General features: G+C 51.8%; 1 protein-coding gene and 1 long non-coding RNA gene across 2 annotated transcripts in view; one reads left to right on the forward strand and one right to left on the reverse strand.

Moving 5' to 3' along the window:
- RAB11FIP3 (RAB11 family interacting protein 3) overlaps positions 1-18,703 on the forward strand; it is an 89,126-nt gene that overhangs the window by 56,364 nt on the left and 14,059 nt on the right. Inside the window, 4 exon segments of the mRNA XM_063171268.1 lie at positions 2,454-2,641; positions 9,110-9,283; positions 14,089-14,223; positions 17,398-17,433. Coding sequence (XP_063027338.1) covers positions 2,454-2,641; positions 9,110-9,283; positions 14,089-14,223; positions 17,398-17,433 — 533 coding nt within the window.
- LOC134426334 (uncharacterized) lies at positions 9,684-18,282 on the reverse strand. Its single transcript, XR_010029963.1, has 3 exons — positions 18,259-18,282; positions 13,005-13,086; positions 9,684-9,701 (listed from the first exon to the last, which is right to left on the reverse strand). It is a non-coding gene; the product is annotated as an uncharacterized LOC134426334 (long non-coding RNA).

Consider the following 18,703-nt stretch of genomic DNA (forward strand, 5'->3'; position numbering starts at 1 on the left):
GCTCAGGGGAAGGACTTTGTTTACAGTTTCAGCTGCTTCTTAACTCATTGTCCACACAGGTTTAATTTTAATAGGGCTCCCTTGCTTTTGAAACCTCATCTAGGCTGGTATCACAAAGGAAAAATTCAATTTTTAGGTAATAAATTGATGCATATCTTTGGTGTGGCTGAAGGACAGTGGTTGATGTGCTGTGCTTCTCCTACTCCAAAAGGGTTGCTCCCAAATCCAGCCTGTCCATGTATGCATTTCTCACCAATAATGTGTTTTGGAACAATTTGATAGAGAAATCATAGAATCATGGAATAGTTTGGGTTGGAAGGAACCTTAAAGGTCCTCTTGTTCCAACATTTGACTGAGGGCACTGTTCAGCTCCTGCTTTGCTTCATGTTGAGAGGGTCAGCAGCAACCACAGCAGGGTTTCTAATCAAATTACTTGTGAATTGGAGTTTTTCTGGCTTCTTTCAGTAGTTGTCTTTACTCTGTGCTTATTATAATACTTCAATTTGCTCATTATAATACTTCAACCTGTGTTTAAATGTAAGCTTTTCCAGTGAGAAGGAGGGGGGCGGGGTTGGTATTTAAAAAGCAGCCTTTATTTTGTAGTGTGCAAGCAAAATTCTTTCCAGTTTGGCATGAAATCCTTTTCAAACAGGCAGAAGGGAGGGGAATGTGCAGCTGGGGGTGGCTGCTGTCATCTCTTGGGCTCTCTCTGTCTGTGACCAAGCCAAGGCAGGTCAAGCCTCTCCTTCCCTTCGTCCCTCCTGCTGGAGCATTAATGGTGTTTCTAGAAAATGCAGCATAAATCCAGTAAAGCACTTAAGCAAGTCCCAGCTTTAGGTGTGTAAGTGGTTTTGGTGGATTGATGCATTTTTAAGTGGGTGGGGGTTTTAGAGGCTTTTGTTTCTTCTCTGCAAGACATGCACAGGCTCTGCCCTGGTGGAGTTCCCTGGAGCAAACCCTGACTTCAGCTCTGGGCAGGTTTGTGTTGTGTTTAACTTCAGGGAGGTGTCCTGGAGGTGCTGGTGTCCACAAACCAGGTGGGAGCTGAGCCAGGCTTCCAAGAGCAGCTCCTGGCTGTGTCCATCCTGCTGAGTGTGGTGGGCACAGGGCTGGGAGAGCAAAGCAGGGCTGGGCTGAGGCATTTGGCTGCTCCCAGTGGCCACATGGAGTGGGAATTGCTGGTATCAGCTCTTTCTCTCCATCCCTTCAGGGTTTTCTATCCCTTTTTGCCCCTGGAAGTGTCCAAGGTCAGGCTGGGTGGGGCTTGGAGCCACCTGGGGTAGTGGAATAGGCAGGGAGTGGAATGAGATGGGCTTTAAAGTCCCTTCCAACTCAAACCACTCCATGATTTTATGAATACAGTGCTTTGAGAAACGTGATTTTCTCTAAAACCCTTGGGAAAAGCCCTGAAAACTGTTCTGAGTGCCCTGGCAGGGGTAAAGGGTTTTGCTTCAGTCATGCCTGCATTCAAACTGCTGCTGTTTGCTCTGCTGCTGTGCTGGAGGAGCAGCTGAGCACGTGGGATCCCACCAGGTGAACTTCAGGAGGAGCAGATGGCTTCTCATGGGCAGCTCTTCACCTGGAGGCCTGGCAGGAGGGCTCCCACCCCTCTGCCCAGTGACAGGGAATCAGCTGGAGCTCAGCACCAGCACTGGCAATCCCAAAATTCCTTCATTTGCTCCAAGGCATGCTGGGGAAATCCCCAAATCTTAGGAGAGGGGCTGGCACTGTGAGGGGGAACAAGAACTTTGCCTTTTGCGGGGGTTCTGCTGCTGCTGCCATGGCTCTCCAGAGATCAGCATCAGAAGGGATTGTCCCTGCCTGTGTGTGGGAGCTGAAACTGAAGCTGAACCTGCCTGGGGTGCAGAACTGGAAAACTCAGTTCTCTTTGCTCTATAAATCTTAAAACACAAACCCAAATGGATTTGAGATGCTGCTCCAGCTGAAGTGTGGGGATTTGAGTCCCTGCAAATCAGAAGATGTATTGGAGATTCAGAAACAGTTAATTTGCTGTTGAGGGATGGATGGTTTTACCAGACAGGACAAAAAAAAAAGGTGCTCCGAGGGCTAATTGGGAGTTTTGAATGGTGGTTTTTGCAGGGAATTCAATTAATAATAGCATGTCCTCTTGGAATGGGGTGGGAGAAAGCAGCAGTGATGGGAACTGCTGAGTCAGCAGTGGGTAATCCCTCCTGCCCTGGCCAAATCCATCCTGGCTCACAACAAAACCTCCCTCCAACTCTTATTTAGTCCCTGTTTCTGTGATCTGCTTCCCAAGCCCTGCAAAGGCTGAGGTGCACCCTGTGGTGCCCACAGAGCAGCACCTGGGCCTGGGGTGATTCCAGAAGTTGGATTCCTGTGCTCAGAAATGCAACACAGCCGAAATTTCTGCCACGAACCCACTCAGCTGTAGAATCTTATCCTTTTGCTTCTTGTGTATTTGTTTCAAGCAGGCAAATGAGGTGACTGACAGTGCCTACATGGGCTCAGAGAGCACCTACAGCGAGTGTGAGACCTTCACAGATGAGGACACCAGCACCCTGGTGCAGCACGAGATGCACGACGAGGTGGAGACCGACAGCGCCATCGACTCCGCCGTGCACTCGGAGTTCACCGATGCCATCGAGGAGCCGGAGCATGGGTGAGGAGAAACCCCACACAGGGCATGGGGGAGACACAGCCCCAGGGCTTCACACCCAGTTTGTCTTGCTGGAAATCCGGCTGTTCTTCTGATGCCTTGTGAAGGCTGCCCTAGAACAGAGATTTGATGGAGGTAAAGAATAAAGTAGGAATTTGTTAGGAGGGTTCGATGGATCCACCTTGGGCAGCACAAGAGCCCAGCCAGGGCTGCACCCAAGGTGAACCAAAATGGTCACAAAATGAACAACCAGTCACGTTTATAAGTTCTGCTCCATTTGCATATTGGACTTAATTCATCAATTATACCCCCAGCCCATGCAGTCCCATCCTCCTTGTTTTTCACTCTTCAGTCCATGTTGTTCATAGTCTTGGGCCTGAGATTTGGATCCTTTGTCCTTGCTCCCCAGCTAGAGAAGGAATTGTTTTGTCTCCCTGCTCTGTGAAGAGAGCTCACCATCCCCTAATACAAATCCCAGACCCACACACTAAAGCTGTACAGATTATGAAAAATATAAAAGCTGAAACCTGAGGCATCATTTTGTGTTTGTAACAACGTGCAAGACCAAAATAGCTCTTCTGGAGGAATACGGAGAATAATTAGGCTGGTTTGTGTAGGCTGGTTTGGAGCCCAGCCTGGCAATCTCTTTGAGTTAATCGTTGCTTGCCTTGGGAGATCTTCTGTACCCTCATTAGCATCTTTAACCTCTAAAATAACTTCTCAGGTGATCCAAACACCTGAAAGACTTGCAGTTTTTAATCTATCACTTAAGCCAGAAACACAACATATAATTTTCAGTCAGGAGGGGAACTTGTTCTATTTTTGTTTTCCCTAAAAACATGTGTGCCTTTGATGTGCAACCACCTCCTGTAATAACTGGTTTGAAACCTCTGCCTGGAGCACAGAAATGTGAGCCAAGATCTCCTTCCCTGGGTCTGAACTGCTGCTGGCAAAACTGCTCCTGGGCCCACCCCATTTTTGGAGGAAAACTGGGGTTTGGGGTGAAACTGGGATGCTGGCAGGCAGGAGGGCAGGGAAGAAGTCCTTTAGGATCAGAATCACAGAATGGTTTGGGTTGACAGGGACCTTAAAGCTCATCTCATTCCACCTTCTGCCATGGGTAGGGACACCTTCCACTAGACCAGGTTTGTCCAAGCCCCATTCTGGACATGTCAGTCCATCTGCCAGTGCCAGATTAGTGCCCCAAGAACACCAATCTACACCAAACCTCTGGAATCCCCTTTGCTTAAGGTCTGTAACACACAGGATGAGGTTTGTCCCAAAACACAAGGCCCAGAGTTGGTGCTCCAGGGAGTGCTTGCAGCTCTGCTTTTTGGGAGCTCCAAGCTTCCCTCCCACCCCAAAATCCCATCTGGGGGCATCACAGAGGCAACAAGCAGCACTAGGCACGGGGCTGAAAGGGTGCTGTGGATTAGAGCAGAAATGGGATTATCCAGCTGGGCTCTTCTCACTGCAGCAGGCCAGCTCAGTGACAGTTAAATTGGGAGATAATCAGCTGAGAGCTCCCTGCCAGCAGCACGGGGTCCCTGCAGGGCCATGGCAGCCTGCGTGCACTCCCACCCGCTGGGGAAGGCAGCCTGCTTGGGATTCACCTGCCTGTAGGTACAGAACTGCCTGGGGACATGGGGAGAGGATTCACCTGCCTGTAGGTACAGAACTGCCTGGGGAAAGGGGGGACAGGATTCACCTGCCTGTAGGTACAGAACTGCCTGGGGAAATGGGGAGAGGATTCACCTGCCTGTAGGTACAGAACTGACTGGGGAATTGGGGAGAGGATTCACCTGCCTGTAGGTACAGAACTGCCTGGGGACATGGGGAGAGGATTCACCTGCCTGTAGGTACAGAACTGACTGGGGAATTGGGGAGAGGATTCAGCTGCCTGTAGGTACAGAACTGACTGGGGAATTGGGGAGAGGATTCACCTGCCTGTAGGTACAGAACTGACTGGGGAATTGGGGACAGGATTCACCTGCCTGTAGTACAGAACTGCCTGGGGAATTGGGGACAGGATTCACCTGCCTGTAGGTACAGAACTGACTGGGGAAAGGGGGGAGAGGATTCACCTGCCTGTAGGTACAGAACTGACTGGGGAATTGGGGACAGGATTCACCTGCCTGTAGGTACAGAACTGACTGGGGAAAGGGGGGAGAGGATTCACCTGCCTGTAGGTACAGAACTGCCTGGGGAAAGGGGGGAGAGGATTCACCTGCCTGTAGGTACAGAACTGCCTGGGGAATTGGGGACAGGATTCACCTGCCTGTAGGTACAGAACTGCCTGGGGACATGGGGAGAGGATTCAGCTGCCTGTAGGTACAGAACTGCCTGGGGACATGGGGAGAGGATTCAGCTGCCTGTAGGTACAGAACTGCCTGGGGACATGGGGAGAGGATTCAGCTGCCTGTAGGTACAGAACTGCCTGGGGAAAGGGGGGAGAGCAGGTGGTCCCCATGCTTGTCAAGGCTGGGGTCAGCAGGACAGGAGGGACAGGATTGTTGGAGAGAGTCCAGAGGAAGCCACAGGGATGCTTCAGAGCCCCTCTGCTCTGAGCCAGGCTGGCAGAGCTGGGGGTGCTCACCTGGAGAGGAGAAGCTCCAGGGACACCTCAGAGCCCCTGCCAGGGCCTGAAGGGGCTCCAGGAGAGCTGGAGAGGGACTGGGGACAAGGGATGGAGGGACAGGACACAGGGAATGGCTCCCACTGCCAGAGGGCAGGGCTGGATGGGATATTGGGAATGAGGAATTGTTCCCTGTGAGGGTGGGCAGGCCCTGGCACAGGGTGCCCAGAGCAGCTGTGGCTGCCCCTGGATCCCTGGCAGTGCCCAAGGCCAGGCTGGGCAGGGCTGGGAGCAGCCTGGGACAGTGGGAGGTGTCCCTGCCATGGCAGGGGTGGCACTGGATGGGCCTTAAGGTCCTTCCAACCCAAACCATTCTGTTATTCCCTGTTACCCCAGCTGTGGGCTTGGGAAGGTCAGATGTCCTTTGTGCACCCTGTCCAGGCCTTTTCCCAGATTGTTCAATGTGTGCAAATTCCAGGCACCCAAGAACTTGGTTTGATTTCTAGATTTGAAAGGTTTGAAATGGGAACCTGTGGGAGTGCTGAGGGCTGGTTTTGGTGCCATCAGACCTCACAGGAGGAAACCTCTGGTGCTCAGAGTACAGTCCCCCAGTGCAGCTGCTGGGCTCAATCAGCTTCAGCATCACTTCTCAGGAGCTCTCAGAGCTCAACATACCTGAAATGGTTTGAGCTTAAAGCTTGTTTAGGCTGTGTGTACTGAAGATTAGTTGGACTCTGGATCCTGAAGCTGCCTGAGCCTCAAGATGGGAATAGGAAATATAATTTACTGCCTAGGTTGAGGGTTTCCAGGTGCCTGATCAGATCTGCTTCTGTGCAGTGCTTATCAAACCACAACCCCAAATTTAGAGTTCTGGGCTTGGGTTTTGCTTCTGAATTATCAATTCCACCCCCTGGCTTCTATTCCTGGAGTGATTTCCACTGCTTTTGGTGAAGGTCTGACTCACCACAGGGATGGATGGGTTCCAGTGGATCCCACCGTGGAATATTGGTGCTTCCAAGGGCAGGAGGAGTATGTGCAGATACCCACAAGCTGGGCTGGATTTATTTGTGGTTAAATAGAGATCTGGAGGGTTGACATGTTTATATTAGCAGGATAAGGGCAAATCCTTCAGATAGAGCAGGTTTTTTGTCATAAATGGTTTATCTGTAATCTTTTTTTCTTTCTGGTTTAGTCCAGCAATCTGCTCATATCCCATTTCCCTCTGCTAGCAAGTGCATGGAGATAAGGGCATAGCCAATACCAATTTCTGTAATAAACCAATATTATTATGATTTTTAGCCTAGAATTTTGGAGAGCAGAGCATTGTTAAACCCCCCAAAACACAGAGCTGTGGCCCTGTGGCTGCTTTCACAGCCCGTTTGTTGCAAATCCCTCCTGCCTTTGCTCCAGCTTAATTTGGAAACTTCCATAGTCCTGGGCAGGAAAGGGGGCTTGGCTTGGTGGGCAGGCCCTGGCACAGGGTGCCCAGAGCAGCTGTGGCTGCCCCTGGATCCCTGGCAGTGCTGGATGGGGCTTGGGGCAGCCTGGGACAGTGGAAGGCGTCCCTGCCATGGCAGGGGATGGAATGGGCTGAGCTTTAAGATCCTTCCAGCCCAAACCATTCCAGGGTTCTGTGTCTCCATGCAATGGGAAGGCTCTTCCAGAGCTTTTCTGTGCTCAGCTGTGTCCCCTCAGGAGCAAGGGACATCCCAGGAGCTGTGCTGGGTGTGTTCAGGGTTTGCACTGAGCTTTAACACGCTGCAGCCTCCTGGCTCTGGTGTTAAAAACACGTGGAGCAGCATTCCCCACTGCAGCATTGTCACACACAGTGTGTTCCCAGCAGGAGCAGGGAAAGGGCTCCTTTGTCTTGCAGGGGGTCTGTCCCAGCTGCCTGAGCCCTCCCCTCCCCAGCACCAATCCCCCAGGGTTATGGGGTTAAAGCCTTGAGAGGATTAGGCAGCAACGAGCAAGTGTGAGCCTGGCACGGGCTGCTGTGGAACTCACAGCATTTGGGATGGGGCTGGGATATGCCCAGCTCTTTCTCTGCCATGCCAATCACAGAAATTGGTGTTTTAGTCAAGCAAGGGCTTGTCACCAACCCTGGCCACTGTCCTGCAAGTCTGAGTGTCCCCAGTTGCAGCTGTCAGTGGAAAAACTTGGTTTATTGGGGTAAAAAATCACCATGAACTTCCTAGTGGTGCCTGGGCTGTTTCTGTCCTGTCCTACTCTGTCAAAATGGGCACATCACTCACTTGGACATCACTCCCTTGGTGGGGTGGGTTGACCCTGGCTGGACACCAGGAACCCACCAAAGCTGCTCCATCCCTGCCCTCCAGAGATGGACAGGAAAAGAAAATATAACAAAGGGTTCATGAGCTGAGATAAGGACAGGGAGAAATCACTCATCAAATACCATCATGGGCAAAACAGACTGGAATTTGGGATATTAATTGAATTTATTACTGAACAAATCAGAGCAGGATAATGAGAAGTAAAATCAGACCTTAAAAAATCATTCACCCCCTTATCATCCCTCCTTCCCCAAGGGACAGGGAGATGGGAGTGGGGGTTGTGGTCAGTTCATCACAAATTGTTCCAGCCACTGCTCAGGGAGAGCAGTCAGAGTTCCCTTCCCTGCCCCAGTGTGGGTCCATTGCACAGGAGACAGCTCTCCCTGAGCCTCTCCAGCCTGAGTCCATCCCATGGCTTCTCCAGGAACAGCTGCCCTGTGTGTCACTGCTGTGGGGTCACTCCTTCAGGCACAGCCTGGGTCCCTCACAGGGTCACAGATCCAACCAGGACCCTGCTCCAGCATGGCTCCATGGATCTGCAGGTCCCTGCAGGATCCTGTCCCAGCACAGCTTCCCACGGGCTCACAGCCCCTCTCAGGCACCCCCTGCTCCAGGCCTGGGCTGCTGCAGGGGCTGCAGGTGCATCTCTGCACCTCCCTGCCCTCCATGGGCTGCTGGGACACAGCTGCCTCCCCGTGGGCACAGAATCTCGGGGTCATCCCAGGAATCTCAGGGGAATCTCAGCTCTGGTGCCTGGAGCAGCTCCTGGCCCTGCAGAGCTGTTCCTCTCCAGTGTCCTCACCTCACTCTTCTCTGCACTCAGTTCACTGCCCCATCCCTTTTTTGTGTTTTCCTTCTCAAATCTGGTATCCCAGAGGTGCCATTCCTGGTGGGGTCAACCTCAGCCAGCAGCAAGTCCATCTTGGAGCCACCAGGGATGGGCTCTGCTGGAATGGGGGAAACTTCCAGAGATGGGCTCTGCTGGACATGGAGGAAACTTCCAGGGATGGGCTCTGCTGGACATGGAGGAAACTTCCAGGGATGGGCTCTGCTGGACATGGGGGAAACTGCCAGGGATGGGCTCTGCTGGACATGGGAGAGGATTCCAGGGATGGGCTCTGCTGGACATGGGGGAAACGTCCAGGGATGGGCTCTGCTGGAATGGGGGAAACTTCCAGGGATGGGCTCTGCTGGATATGGGGGAAACTTCCAGAGATGGGCTCTGCTGGATATGGGGGAAACTTCCAGAGATGGGCTCTGCTGGACATGGGAGAGGATTCCAGGGATGGGTTCTGCTGGAATGGGGGAAACGTCCAGGGATGGGCTCTGCTGGAATGGGGGAAACTTCCAGAGATGGGCTCTGCTGGACATGGGGGAAACTGCCAGGGATGGGCTCTGCTGGACATGGGAGAGGATTCCAGGGATGGGCTCTGCTGGACATGGGAGAGGATTCCAGGGATGGGCTCTGCTGGACGTGGGGGAAACTTCCATCAGCTTCTCACACTCCCCTGCCAAGTGCAAACCCCATCCTCAGAAGGAGGATGTCCTGGATGCAATGCCAAGGCTGCTGTGGCCCCTCTAACCTCTGTCTGTCTGTTCCCCCAGGTCCCACCCCCACGAGCTGGCCCTGGGCTCCGAGCTCAGCCCCTCCATTGTCACCGTCATCAGCGGGGAGGAGCATTTCGAGGATTACGGGGAGGGCAACGAGGCCGACCTGTTCCCAGACCCTTTGTGTAATGGGGAAAGCAGCTTTGGCAGCTCCTCCTTCCTCTCTCCCAGGTAATGCCCAGCCCTGGTGCTGCTTCACTCTGCTCTGTGGGACTGGGGTTTCCTTGGGATTTGCCAGCCTGGCAGACTCTGGATCCGAGGGGATAATGGGCTTGGAAGTGGAGGAGGAATTCCCCCCCCTCATGGTTCCTTTCCCTGGTCAGTGCCTGTCCTGTGGCACCAGCAGGAGGTGGAAGAGCTGTCTGCATTTCCAGTGTCACACTCTCCCTCACTGAACCTTCCAGGAGAGAAAATCACCTGCAGCTTTACCCCTGATCCTGCAGGATGACTCTAATGGTTTTTTCCACTTTTATTATTTTGGGCTTTGATGCAATGTTTGGTTGGATTTGCATGAGCTGCAGCAGCATTCCTTCTCTAGGGATGTGCAGAGCGGGAAGCAGGCTGTAGCATTTCCTCCTTGCTTTAGGGTCTGAAACCAGGAAAAAGTCCATTTTCCAGTCTGAGCAGGATGGGCTGAGGAGCTGGTGGGGTGGCACACACCCTATCAATACTTACTGTCTAAAGAAAATTAGTAAAAGCTGGAATATCATCAGTGCTGCAGCCCACAAAGTGTCTGGGATGACAGGTAACTCTGGGAATGTGTTCCTGCATTGGAGGCACAACTCTGCCAGCAGGAGTGTTCCCTGCCAGCCACACACCTGTGCTAAAGGCAAAAATATACTTCTTTCTCTTTGGAATGACACATCTATGCCTTTCTGCAGCCATGTAAACTTCCCAAAACTTCTTTTTTTCCCATCTTTCTGTTTTTCCCAGCTTCCCAAACCCTTCACAGAGTTTGGACAATTCTGGGTGCACAGGGCTGGCAGGGAAGAGCAGGTCAGGGCTCATCTCTTTTTGGCTGGTGCAGCAGCAATGTTGGAGGTGTTAATGGCAAATAGGAGAGTTGCTGTAAAGAATCCACAACCTTTCCCTTTAGGAAAGCAGTGCTCCAGCACTGGGATACCCTGCACAGTCTCTGATCCCTGCTTGTCCTTGGCTTGCTCCATACAGGAATGTGGGGCTGGCTGTGCTGGTGCTGTGGCACAGGAAGAACTCTGATTAAAACCCAGCCTTGGTGTTCATTTTTCCTGCCAGCCTCATCCAGAAGGCTCCTGGCAAGAAAATACCCAGCTAAAGGAGCTTTTCAATCTCTTGAACTTTTTCTTTACCATCAGGCCAGAGCTCCCAGTTTCCCCACGCTGCCAGCGTTCCAATCTTGCTCTGCCAGGGCAGCATCTCTGCTCTGCTCTGTCTCTGGATCTGATCCACACCTTATCCCATCTTCCCTGTGCTGGGAGGGGCTCCCTGGGCACGTGGCCACACAGGTTGTGGTGGTTTGTGCTGGAGCCTCTCTGCTGGGGCTTGCTGGGGAGGGAGGCTGCAGATAAACCCTGCAAAGCCTCTGGAGTCAGGAACGTGGGGTTGTTGGAGCTGAAGGATTTCCTCATGCCTCTCAGGCCTAGCCTCCCCTTGGATTATTGTTGTGTGTGTGAAATCCTGCCCTAAACATTCCCTGAGTCTGTGCAGCTCTTCTGACTTTGGGTAGGAAGGGACACAGGGAATGGCTCCCACTGCCAGAGGGCAGGGCTGGATGGGATATTGGGAATTGTTCCCTGGCAGGGTGGGCAGGCCCTGGGAAGCTGTGGCTGCCCCTGGATCCCTGGCAGTGCCCAAGGCCAGGCTGGACAGGGCTTGGAGCAGCCTGGGACAGTGGAAAGTGTCCCTGCCATGGCAGAAGTGGAGTGGGATGGGCTCTAATGCCCTTTCCCACCCAAACCATTCCATGCCTGAGCAGCCCCAGGGTGTTTAAACACACCTGAGGGGACACAGACTGTCCCTGGTTCAGGCTGAATGGTTTTTTTGGCTGTATTTTGAATACAAAGCACAGCATCACTTCTAAAGGGCCACATCCCCATAGCCTCTTTCCATTCCAGGAATCTCTAAATGGGAATAATTTCTAGAAATTCTCCTGCCACAACTCCAGAAGATGAAGACAAACCCCAAGAGCCTTCAGGGAACATTGGGGTGCAGTGCTTTCCTGCTCAGTCCTTGTATTCTTCTTTGTGATCCCTCCTCTTGAGCCTTCCCTTGCATATCCATCCAGTGGAAAAGCCTCTTTGCAGCTCTCAGTGGGACATAAAAGGAAAAGCTCCTTGAGCCCATCCCAGCCACCAGGAAGAGACCTGGGGAAGACAAATGTTGCTCCAGGAGATGGAGGGAGGCCCAGGGAGGCTCTGTGTTGTACAACCACAGAATGTGCTGAGCTGGAGGGGACCCATCAGCATCCTGGAGTGGGTGGGGACAGCCCAGGGCTGAGCTCTCACCCACTCCAGGGGCAGGGAGCCAGGGCAGCCCGAGGCCAGCAGGATCTGCACACACCCCAGGAGCTGCCAGCCTGGCCTGGGGCCTCTCCTCCACACTTCTCTTCTCATGTAGATTAATGCTGGTTAAATTTGGGTTCCCACCTGGCCCAGGCTGCACCACCTGGGAAGGGAATGCACCCAAGAGCACCCAGAAAAGGGACATCCCTTCCCCCAGGTGCCACACAGCTGCTGTCACCTCTTCCCTGCACAAACCCTGAGCCACAGACCTGTCTGCTGCTGGGAGAAGGTTATCCCAGGGCCACACCTGCCCTGAGAGGCAGAGGGAATGGTTTGCAATTGATTTTTTTTTTCCAGGAATAGGAAGAGATGATAATTTGGCATTTGCTGGTGTCCAGCCTGTCTGAGGGGGCTGGGGAATACTGTACAGACAGCACAGCCTCCAGGCCTGACCCTGGGCTGGGGGCTGGGCCAGGGCACCCTCAGGATGCTCCAGGCCAGGAGTTTCTGGTGTGTTTGTGTATCCCAGGATTCACTGCCCCTCCCTGATGCCTGTTGGGTTTATCTTGCTTGTGTTTGCTCACACCTTTACCTGTCTCTCTTATGGAACTGCTTGGGTTTTTCACTATTTAACCTTTCTTTGTTTCACATCCGTGGCTTCCAGAAGCACAGGAAGGGTTTGTGGAGTCTGGCCCCAAATGAACACAAACCATTTGCAGCTGAGAATCCTCTCTGTCCTGCCCAAATCACAAGGAAATATCTCCCAGCTTCCCAAGCTGTGAAAGTCCTACAGACCCCCATGGCCCTTCCCAAATGGCAATCCCTGTAGGAGCACAGCACTGCTGCTGGGCTGTGCTTTGGAGGAGTGAGGTGTTAAACTGCACCTATCCATTTCATCTTGCCTTAAAAGTGAAAAATTTCCAGTGAAAATCTGACTCTGTGGTTTACTAAGGCAGGTCTGCAGCAGCACAGCTGCTCTACTTTTAAAGCATCCCATTGAAAAGTGGGACACTGACCAAAGGATGGTGGAATCCCACAATATCCTGAGTGGGAATAGACCCACCAGGATCATCCAGGGCAGCTCCTGGCCCTGCTCAGACACCCCAACAATCCCACCCTGGGCATCCCTGAGAGCATTGTCCAAGCACTCCTGGAGCTCTGGCAGCCTCAGGGCTGTGCCCATTCCCTGGGGAGCCTGAGCAGTGCCAGCACCCTCTGGGGGAAGAACCTTTTCCCAAAATCCATTAAAATCCCCCTTAGATTCAGCCCTGGCCCACAGCACCCAGTCCTGCAGTGTGCAAGTTCATTCTGCACTTACTGAGGCAAACCAGGAGCCTCCTGAGACAGATTGCCTGGAAAATCCTGTTGGAAAATAAACTTTGCAGTGGTGTAGGTTTGTGGGAAGCACTTACCTCACCTGCCCTGGGCTCCTGGGGATTGAGATTGGCTCAGGGGTTTGGAAATGTGGGCCAAGCTCAGAGCTGCTGGGAGTCTCTGGAAGGAGAGTGATGGAAATGTTGCTAATTATCAACTATATAAATTCTGTTGAGCAATTACAAATTATCAATTAGCAGCGTATTGTTAAAAACTAGTCTAAATTAGAAATGTTCTCTATATTATTGTCAGCATCCCCACATTGGTTTTAATTTGGCTTTGAAAACCATGGTGGGAGGCGACCCGACCTGCCCTGAGATTTTTAATTCAAATTTCATACCTCCCACCAAAACCTCCCCTACCTTGAGGTACCCTCAGTATATATAAATTCTATTGAGCAATTACAAATTATTAATTAGCAGCATATTGTTAAAAACTAGTCTAAATTAGAAATGTTCTATATATTATTATCAGCATCCCCACATTGGCTGATAATAATATATAGAACATTTAATTTGGCTTTGAAAACCATGGTGGGAGGCGACCCAACCTGCCCTGAGATTTTAATTCAAATTTCATACCTCCTACCAAAACCTCCCTTACCTTGAGGTATCCTCAGTATATATAAATTCTATTGAGCAATTACAAATTATCAATTAGCAGCATATTGTTAAAATCTAGTCTAAATTAGAAATTTTCTATATATTATTATCAGCATCCCCACATTGGTTTTAATTTGGCTTCGAAAACCACGGTGGGGGACGACCCCACCTGCCCTGAGATTTTAATTCAAATTTTATGCTTCCCACCAAAATGAGGTACCCTCAGTATATATAAATTCTATTGAGCAATTACAAATTATCAATTAGCAGCATATTGTTAAAAACTAGTGTAAATTAGAAATTTTCTATATATTATTATCAGCATCCCCACATTGGTTTTAATTTGGCTTTGAAAACCATGGTGGGAGGCAACCCCACCTGCCCTGAGATTTTTATTCAAATTTCATAGCTCCCACCAACAATTCCCCTACCTTGAGGTACCCCCAGCTTGTGGAAGCCACGGCTGCAGCTGCTCCCTGTGCCTTCTGTGCTGTTGACATGACCCTTGTGATCTCTCTAGCACCAATCCCCTCGCTGCCAAACTGCACAGCATTCTCGCAGATGAAGCTTTTGAGTTTTACTGTAGCCAGTGCCACAAACAAATCAACCGCCTCGAGGATCTCTCTGCTCGCCTCAATGATCTTGAGATGAATAGGTAACTGGATGTGCATGGCCATCCCAGCCTGGGAAGGATGTTCTGCCTGGGGAGGCTCTCCTTGTCTGCAACAGCTTTTCCCTCTGTGTGCTGGTGGGGAGGGGATGAGTTTCACCCAGCCACAGGAGGCTCTGGGGGTGTTTGAGGTGGTGGGGAGCTCATGGAGGGTGAGCAGGAGGAGCCTTTGATGCAGACAAGGAGAGCATTCCCTGCCCTTTGCATGCCTGTGCATGGTGGGTTCCATGGGAGCAGTGAGCTGCCCATGTGTCACTACAGGACACAAAACAACACAACGTGCACACACTGCTGTTCTCAAGGTGAGAAAGGGGGAGTTTATTTTCTGACTCTAACATTTATAGATTTCTAAAAAAGTGCCAGTGGATTGGAGGGTGACAGCGCCACCTCTCCAATGACACTGGACAAACTAACAGTCTATCAGATTTTTCTTCTTTCATAAAAGAATGCAAGCCAATAAGTTATTTACAGAAAGTGGGTGAGAAAGTTCATTACAAGAATGTAAACATCAGAAGGCTTAGAAAATCTTAAAAAATCAGGGTGACAGCCATGCACAGTATTTGTCACCAAGGAAAGACTGGGAGTGGTGTGCAAGGGCAGGAACAGCCCATCCTCCTGCTGCAGGAACAACCTGAAGGCATCAGCCTGCTCCACAAGGAGCAGTAAAGTCTCATCTCACCCAGCTTCACCCACAGCCTGCCCACCCCGGTGTCACCATGGGCTGGGGAGATGTGACAGACACCAGGAACATCAGGAGGTTTTGGATGGAGTTTTGGAGGTCTCCCAGGCAGCAGCTGGATGTGGTGTCTGACTAGTGGAGAGGGATTTCTGCCTGTTGATTTGTTCATTCAGAGCTGGTTGCAGCCCTCTGGGTGGAAGGATGGCGGCATTGGTGATAAATCTTTCTTCTCTTGGCTGTTGTGGCTATTCAGACCTGGTGTCTGTCATGTTCTTGGTCTGTGTCTGTCCTTTGCAGGGACAGTGGGATCTGGGAGCTCTCCTGGTCTATGGGAAGAGAACTGCAAAACAAATAGGAGCTTGAATTTCATTCTTTTTAATGAGAAAAAAGGTCTCTCCCTTTGTTTTTCTTGGCGAAATAGTTGGTTTTGCTGTTGGAGGCCTTGAGGGTCAGTGATGGGTCTCAGGTTATGCAGGTATTAAGGAGAACACTGGTTTTCCCTGGAAGCCCCACTCCATTTCAGGTTTTCTCCCCCACATCTACCTAACACCTCAGAGCCTCCTGTGATGGGTGGGATTTCCTGTGGAGCTTCTCTGTCCCATCATGGCGGGAATTCCACAGGCTTTGGTTTGCCCTGTGAGTAGGTGCAATTCCTCCATCTGTGTTCAGGGCTCACCAAGTGCACATTTACTGGGAACACATTCCAAGGGCCTGTGTGGAAGGGGCAGTGTCCCCTGTTTGTGTGCTGTGGATGGGAGGTGTCCTGTGCAGTGTGTGGGACATGCAGGACCTGCTGCTCCTCCCTGCATCACCACTGACGTGAGGCCCTCAGAGAGGGGACAAGTCCTGGAGCAGCAGGAACTGGACCAAAATCTGGGACAAGCCTGAAGACACCTCCTCCAGGGGATTCTGGCAGCTGGGATGAAGCCCAAAGCACCCCAGAACAGCCTCACTCATAAGAACTGTGGACACACAGACAGTGTTTTATCCTTGGAACAAACTGGGGAGCTTGCTCCCAGCATTGGGGTGCAGCCTGGGAAAGCAGGGAAGATTCCTCCAGGAGCTTGGCATGAAGTGCTTTGTGCCTCTGTTTTGTTCCAGTGCCCTTGCTGGTGTCTCAGCCTTTGGACACTGCAGGTGCCATCGCTTCCCCAGGAGATTTTTCCAGAGGAAAATATTTTCCCCCCAGTGCTGGGGCCATTCCTTACAATTCCTGGCAAACACCAGGCCCTGACCTCCTCCCCTTGGGCGCCGAGCTGCCTTGAAGCCCAGCCAGCAGCAGCTCTTGTGCTCCCTGGAAGTCTGGGATTTGAGGATGCACTTTGACCCAGGGCTGGTCACCCTGACAACAGCCCCCAGTCAGGTTTGGGGGTTACTTTACAAAGCAAATTGTCCTAAGCTATTTTTAATCCCTCCTTCGAAGAACTCGTGTTGCAGCTCCAGGCAGGAGTGGACTTCCAGAGGATTTTATTTGTTATTTTTTCCTAAAACTGAGCTAAGCACCAGGGAATGCGGCTGCTGCTTCTTGGATTGGAGCTGAGTGAGGATTTGGTGTGGCCCGGTGGCATCTTGTTACACCGGCATGGGTGGAAGATGAGGAGTGAGATCCAAGCCCTGTCCACTTCCCCAGCACCAGTCAGGAGCAGAAGACTGGAAGGAGCATCTCAGCAAGGAGCTGCTTGTGGAAAAGGCTGGTTCTTCTCAGCAGGAAGAGCCTGCAGCCTGTCCCCTGCAGGTGGGACACGGTGACACAGCCCTTGGCTGCTCGTCCTGTGGTGACACTGATCCCTGACCGCTGTGGCATGGTGGCAGCTGGCTCAGACATGGATCCAAGGAGTGATTCCTGTCGGTTATCCCTGAAAAGGAGAGAAAGCTCATCCCCCTCCCCAGCCACTGCAACAGTGCCATGCTCAAAATCCAGACAGGGACACCACCAACAGCTCCTAAAGCCTCTGGGCCAGGAGCAGGCAGCATCTCCTGGTGACCCAGAGCCCAGCAGTGGCATGGTGGCTGTGGAAGGGCAGGAGGATGGATTGATCAGTGGGATCATGGCAGAAGGATGGATGTGCTGGTGTTGCCCAGTGCAGGGGAGCTCTGGGGGTGGCAGGGTGGCCTGGGGAGCCCTGGGTGCAGGACATGTGGCTCAGTGTGCCCTCAGCACTGGGCTGCAGCCCCCCCAGGCTCCCTGCTATTCTTAGCTCTTTCCTTGGGGATCGGTTTTCAGGCAGGGATCAGCAGGAGAGCAGAGCCTGGCAGGGGGCAGCGAGCTCTCCTCCAGCATTATTCCATGTGCTTTGTTATTCCTTGTTCTTCAGCACAGGAGTGGCCCCTCTCCTGCCCTTCCCAGGGGTTTGGGGGTGCATGCCAAGGGCTCCCTGCCAGAGCAGAGGATGTGCCCCGGATTCCATGCAGTTTCCTGTTTCCCTGGCTCTCCACTGTCAGCTTTTCTAACTCTTTCCTGTTTTTTCTTCATTTTGCAGCCCCAATAAAAGACTTTCCAGCAAGAAGGTGGCAAGGTAAGCTCATACTCCTGTTGTTGTTTGCTTGATCCGTGTGAGCTGCCGGCTCCATGGAAGGAAAACTCAAAATAAGCTTGGAGGGTTGTATTTCTGGATATATTCCATAGTGCTGGGGAAAAATGGGTTTAATTCTGAGATCTTTTTTTCTGGAATGGGGGTTTCTCACTTGTGCACACAGCTGGAGGCTGCTGGCAACCTGATTCCTTCCAGGAAAAATGGGGGGGCTTTTCCTCATGGTCTGTCCTGCCAGTGCCATAGCAGGGGGCACATGGAGCAGGGAAGGAGTCTCTACAAGGACATATTCCTCTGGGATATGTCCCAGTCTGGGATCCCTCCCAGTATCACCATGTCTGTAGAGTTCTGCAGGACCAGACCAGTCAGTACCCCCACCTGGAGGGATTCTACAGCACCCCAAAAATTCCAGCTGCCTCAGACAGCTCTTGGTCCTGTTTCACTTCATTCCATGTCCTCCTCAGCACTTGGTTTTGTGGGAGCAGCTCCCCCTGCTCAGTCAGGGGCTCTGGGACACCTGGGTGGGCTGCAGATGGCTCTGATTGAATTTTAACCCTGGTTTAGCCCTGGTTTAAACCTAGGTTGAATGCTGTGCTGCTTCTGTCCTGCACAACCACCTTGTGTGATGTCAGTCACCTTTTCTGTGTGAGCATATCCCCAGGGATATTGGATGTATTGGATATATCTAGGCAGATCTCTGGAGCACAGGGTCCTTTCCTCCCCTCTCAGTGTCACCTGGTGCTCACCTTTCCTCTCCCAGCTCCCTCCTATCCCATGCCAGCCTGATTTTAAGGATAAACTGACTCTTACCTCACTGTTCTGCCTCTGCCACACTCAGGAGGGAGATTTCCCTCTGCACTTGTTGGATTTCTCCTTGCTGGTTTCCCAGCAGCACAGGGACACTGTGGAGGAGCAGGCAGCTCAGTTTGGGAACGTTGCTGTTCCTGACACTCTCTCTGCTCCCTGTGCTGACCAAGCAGCTTCCCTGCACCTCTTCCTCCCACTGTGCTCTCACACCTTTCCCTTCTCCATTTTTCCTGCACTCAGCAATCTCCCCTGGCACAATTCCCCTCCTGGAAAGGAAGCAGATCCTTGATATTACATTTCCTACTTCCACTCATCTTACTTTCTAGAGCTTTGTTAAAAACACTGGCAGGAAGGAGGGCTGAGGGGAGCAGCCTGTCCCAGGTTTCCTGTTTTAGGACTTGTTTTTGTCCCGTGCCTAGCACAGATAATTTTGGGAGGATTTGAGTTA

This window comes from Melospiza melodia, chromosome 18 (assembly GCF_035770615.1).
Source record: "Melospiza melodia melodia isolate bMelMel2 chromosome 18, bMelMel2.pri, whole genome shotgun sequence".
Lineage (NCBI taxonomy): Eukaryota > Metazoa > Chordata > Aves > Passeriformes > Passerellidae > Melospiza > Melospiza melodia.